The following is a 5,888-nucleotide window of genomic DNA, read 5'->3' on the forward strand; positions in this document are numbered from 1 at the left end:
CATCGTTCGATTAATGATATTCAGTACAAATCTATACCGTTTTAATTTTAAAATGTTTAATAAAGCTAACAAAAATCGGCCCAGACCATGTCGTACCAGATTGCATACAGCTACTTTCGACTACATTTATCAATACGTATTTACACGACATACCAAGACCAGCAAGCGAATCAAATCCTCAAGCCATTGAAAAGGATAAAAACTTTTTAAATAAATATCATCAAATTTATGTATTAATATAAGGGCAAAATCATTATACATCGGGGTGGGGGTCCGAATTTCTATATGTTATCAAAAACAACATTTTGAAAATATCTATCGACGGAAATGTGTACAATATAATTACAAAATTTCTGTATAGTAGTCTCATGTTGTTTACCGCCTTTGCATTCAAATTTACGGGAAAACCACCCGCTAGATGTATGTCACTTCGAGACTTACTGTCTGTAAGCTGTTAGCGGAGAGTTAGTAGCTGGCAGTGCAGAGGTGGTCACGTGCGTATTTATAATACGTATTTATAAATATAGTCGAAGCATACTGGCATATATCATGTATATCAAGAACATAATACTTATACAATATTGATGCAGGCATGTAGTTGGAACTAATCGCGTGAGTTGTTGTTTTAGTTTAAGGAAAGACGGTTTGTTAGGAACGACAGGATTTGTATGTGAATGAGTCTAGTCACTTCCTTGGTAATTCACATGAGTGAAAACAAAATAGCAAACAATCGATATTGTACATGTACCCCGGGGGGCACATCAAAAAATTTTGGTTGGTATGCACCCCCGGAATTTTGAGGTGGTGGGTCTTTGGGAGCTGACGGCGTACCGATAAAAGGGGTGTCTTTTGGAGCTGCGAACAAGTAAAATGGGGGATTTTGGTGCTGCGAACAGTTCAAATCAAGGGTCTTTCTTGGCTTTCTGGTTGAAAATCGCCTGAAAAAACCTTTCAGAGCTGAAATTATCAAAATCAAAGGTCTTTCTGAGCTCAATTTTGGTCAAATATAGGGGGTCTTTCGGAGCTGCGAAATCCAAAAAGGGGAGTCTTTCCGGGAGAGCATACCTGTATGGTCATTTGTGTTGAGTGCCCCCCCCGGGCATGTACCAGCACAAAAGAGGCAAGTGTACCTCAACGTGTCTTAGACGGTATTGTAATTATCTTTATTTGTGTTATTTTTAACAAAGCAATATTTACGTTGTAATTCAAACACATTAGATCCGATATAATGCACATAGGCCTATAAAATATTAGACCTTATGACACTGCCTTTGTCCTTTATGTCTAGCTATCTGTGGTCAGTGCTTCAAGATTGGTATGTTTTGTTTCGTTGAAGTTTGTAAAACTCTCCTATGTAAAACTATAAATATTACTTATGTGGATAATTATGTACAATAGCGGTCAACCGAGCTTCGCGGTCACAATCTTTCACGGTCACGGCCTTTTGGCGGTTCGTAAATTGTACTGATATGTTGGGTGTGAAAATGTTTTATAAATTATGATGTGATTAGTTTTGTTAGTGAGATTATCATTTAGAAATACAATAGCGAGGTGGATTGTTTTTAAAGTGCACACCATGTAGCCAGTGGCGGCGCTACGGCTTTTGCCCCCCCCCCCCTCCCCATCCCCCCACACATGAGGGAAAATACGTAAATTTCCACTTTTTGCGACAACTTTGCGCAAAATTTGTCGATCCCCCCTATATTCACTTTGCCCCATTCCCCCGTGCCCCCATCTCCCCCTCCCCCCAAAAAATACTGGTGCTGCTACTGCATGTTGCACTATCAGTAGCAGAAAGTAGCAATCAAAGTTTTCATAGGTGTAGATGACACTAGGCCTACTCATGAACAGATGAAATTATTCATGAAAAGATAAAGGGAAAGTTCTCAACAGCCCCAAGAATAATTCAGAAGTCAATATTTATAATCATTGCCATCATGCAATTGATGGGCATATAAATGATGACCAATCACTCCAATGTAGACCAATCATGGTCATTTAATGTTTTATTGGGGTGCGGAAAATCTTCGTCTTGCAAAAGTCCGTTTTCCATAATAATGTAAACTGTCAAAGTTGTTAGCCTTACCAATTCGCCAAATTTATTATGGATAATGTGGCCACCGTCCACATTACCAGACTGTAATGGACAGTTCATCGGATTTTGAACAAAAAAGATACAGTGGATAATTGAACAATATAAAAGGGTTAAATGTATACCGTAAACCTCGTCTACAAGCATATAGAGTGTTTTGATGAAAGCTAAATTAATACAATACAGCCGTAAATAATCAATGGTCTTACAATAATACTTGTTTGTATACGCTTGTATGGGTAATTTATTTGCTCAAACTACATAATGTTATAATGTTGTTTATGGAGGGCAGCTGGATTAATTTAGCTTTCATCAAAAACACTCTATATGCTTGTAGACGAGCTTTTACAGTATGGCATGGTAACCGTTAGAATATCCTTCATACTCCATCGAACATTTCTACATGCCCTGCCAAGCGTTTTTTCAGACGGATCACGTGATGGTTTACGGAATATCTGATTGGCGTAAACTCCCAAATTCCTGTTACATTCACCGATCGTCATGTGTCGATGTATTCATCATATTTCCAAAGTACTTTTTATACTGTCGTAAATAATCAGTTTCACCACCTGTTTTCACTTGCGTCATCATCACTACTGTAGTTGTCACAGCTAATATTATAAAACTATAAAGTAACGTGCGGTCAATGACGGTCGCTACCAACTTCCATTTGCGCGACCTTACTTCCATTTTGTTCTGGAGTACAGCGCTCTTTTTTATATACTCAAGTTGCTGAACTATCTTTGCCAATTCCGGAATGGAAGTTGGTGTTTCTTGCCACGTAATCGAATTGAGTTTCACACCATTCGATGCTGTGTTATTAGCTAAATCACTTGTATACATTTCTGATCGGTTGGATTTTGGTTCTTCCTCGTTATCATTTTTGATGCGTTCAGCATCATGATCAAAATCAGGCGCGTTTTCATCGATTTTGGATAGACAAAAAACTTTGCCAAGATTTTCTATGATAAGATATTCCACCCATCGAGGCATTGGACGAATGCTGAAGCCAAAATGGATGATAATTACGGTGAGGAGTACTGAAATGCAGACCATGATAATCATTATGGTGAAATATGTTCCTGAAAAAGGTAAAAAAAAAACAAACAATAGGTTCAATTTATTAATTTTATTAATTTATTTGTATGAGTATGTGAGCTGGTAATATACAACGCGTAACTGTGGGTATACGTTAATCCGTCTTGAGCCTAAAAGTAGGAGCAACGGACTGCAAATAACTAGAAATTTTAACACTTGATAGTTTAATGTATCACCAATAATTATCAACATTTTGAAATGTTTATAATTCTTGACAGAGTGCCTCTTTTAACGTGTAATATTGTTAATCGTACCACCAAATGTGATGCCATGATTTGACACCCATGCCTCCCTCATTACTTTTTCAGTGTAAGTTGACAAAAGATGCGGTGACAAAGTGCATCCTTGGCTGGCTCCTTTCTCAATATCAAACTCTAAATGTATGCCTTCTGGAGAATCAGTTTTAGATTCAGATATTGAATATTTCTGTGAGGTTAATAAAATACTACTGTAGTGCTCCTATGACATATTTTGTTAACGTAATCTTGAATATGATATCTTAGATAGCTGGTAGTGGCGATAGCTGGCAAGGAAACATTCAAGGGCAAACTAAAAAATACAAAAAGCATAACAATCTTAAATATCAAGGTGGCCAGCATCACACGGGGTTGGGGGACAGACTTCTCACAGGGGAAGCTGTCCCGTGCATCCCCAAACTTAGCATTTGGATGCTCCACTGATACCTACCTAATATTGGTGCATCATCTCCACTTGGCGGCATTGTCTCAGATATCATCTGCTGGAACACCACCAAAGCCAAAAGGTTCGTAATAGACAAAGTAAGTTTCTCCCCGCAATCGGAAGGTAGGTAGAACACCATTAGAGACAGAACCGATAACAATACGCATGGAAGGATGAGATAGGTAACGTAGAAATCGGATCGCCGTCGAAATAAGACGTGATAGAAGAGCTCGGAGAAAGGGTGAGGACAACATGCGTAAGGCATCAAGACACGTTCAACAGAGAGGTTCATGAACCGCCATGTTCCATCCTCGAGAAATCTGTTGAAACAAAATTAAAAGGGGGATGGCCCGATTTAACTATAAAGTTTTCTTTTTGATTGAATGTTCTTTACCACCAATTCCCATCTGTAAAGTTTCACACCTGTGTTTCAATTCATTTTGACATGAGAGCTAAAAATGTAATTTTCTAGCCCCATACGAACCCTGTGTATTATTAATTGGTCGATCAAAAAAGTGCACCTTTCACAGAGTCCAGCCAAAATGGTATGCTGAGCTCAGCCAAGCTTGGCTGCCTTCACTGACGGTTCAGCTTTGCTAGAGCTTTCGATACTAACAAGCAAACAGTATACCAGTTTGCTTATATGTATCGGAGCCTTCAGCAAAGCAGCAAGGATACAGGGCGTTAGTCAGACACACCGCTATTCCGACAGTCCGCTAGTCCGACACGCCGCTAGCCCGAATCTGAAATTCACTGCACCAGTCCGACAGACCGCTAGTCCGAAAATGAAAACCACTGCGATAGTCCGAAAATGAAAACCACTGCGCTAGTTCGAATCTGGAAAACATTCCTTCGGTCCGACACTGCGGTAGTCCGAATCTTAAAAAAAACTGCGCTAGTCCAAAACTGAAAACCATTGCGCTAGTCCGAATTTGAAAAACACTGCGCTAGTCCGAATCTGAATTTGGGAAACGTTTTTTTTTGTTTCAGATTCGGACTAGCGCAGTGTTTTTCAGATTCGGACTGGCGCTATGGTTTTAAGGTTCGGACTACCGCAGTGTCGGACTGAAAAAGTGTTTTCTAAATTCGGACTAGCGCAGTGTATTTCGGATTCGGACTAGCGGCGTGTCGGACTGAAAAAGTGTTTTCAGATTCGGACTAGCGGCGTGCTGGACTGTAACAGTGGTTTTCATTTTCGGAATAGCGCATGCTTTTTCGGACTATTGCAGTGTTTTTCATTTTCAAAACTGACGCACCCCTAAGTATAGGGAATTTGTGTAGTCCGACTAGCGGCGTGTCGGACTAGAGGCGTGTCGGACTGAACGGTGCACGCCTATAAGGACTGGTCGATGACACAACCATAATCAATTTCCTTCGTTTTCAGTAAGTACATAATGACCCACTCATCAAAATGCTCAAGTGGTCATTAAACAAGCATGCCTGGTGTCTTCGTCTGCGGTCAATAGAAAGTCCATTAGGTGTGAACGGGTTGACAATTCAAGCATGGTCGTAAAATAGATTCAATCTATTTTGGGTCAAAGGTGGTATCGGAGCAGTGTGTGTAATTTCAACGAAGTCTGACAGTTTGCTACAGGATTTTATGGGTTCGGGCTTTGCTAAAAGCCGGACCTCCTTCGCTAGAATGCATTAATACCGAAGGCAGCAAAGCTTGACTGAGCTCAGTGAACCATTTTGGCTGTCCTCCCTTATAAACTAAATATATTTGAGCCCTAAAATTCCACAGGGTGAATGAGAAAATATTATCTTTCTTCTGAACAAAATATATACCACTAACCACTTCCAGTAAAATTGCGGGTTCTGTGGATGAGGCTCTTAGTGATCGGGCTATACCCCTTTAATTGATTGCAAATAATGGTTATCAATAACAAGTTTGTTATAATTTAATAGGCAATCAGTTTTTGAAGTGAGACATTTTATCTTATCTTGGTTTTGTTATTATTATCATTTGGGTTTTTTTCTCTTGATAAGGGATTATCCTAGTCATACTGAGGCTAAT

General features: G+C 39.5%; 1 protein-coding gene across 1 annotated transcript in view; it reads right to left on the minus strand.

Moving 5' to 3' along the window:
• Positions 1-1,803: 1,803 nt before the first annotated feature.
• LOC140136952 (neuronal acetylcholine receptor subunit alpha-9-like) overlaps positions 1,804-5,888 on the minus strand; it is a 21,608-nt gene continuing 17,523 nt past the window's right edge. The window contains exons 6-7 of the mRNA XM_072158612.1: positions 3,878-4,191; positions 1,804-3,174 (exon numbers count right to left, since the gene is read on the minus strand). Of these exons, the coding sequence (XP_072014713.1) occupies positions 2,582-3,174; positions 3,878-4,191 (907 nt within the window). The 3' untranslated portion in view covers positions 1,804-2,581. The remainder of the gene's footprint in view (positions 3,175-3,877; positions 4,192-5,888) is intronic.

This window comes from Amphiura filiformis, chromosome 2 (assembly GCF_039555335.1).
Source record: "Amphiura filiformis chromosome 2, Afil_fr2py, whole genome shotgun sequence".
NCBI lineage: Eukaryota > Metazoa > Echinodermata > Ophiuroidea > Amphilepidida > Amphiuridae > Amphiura > Amphiura filiformis.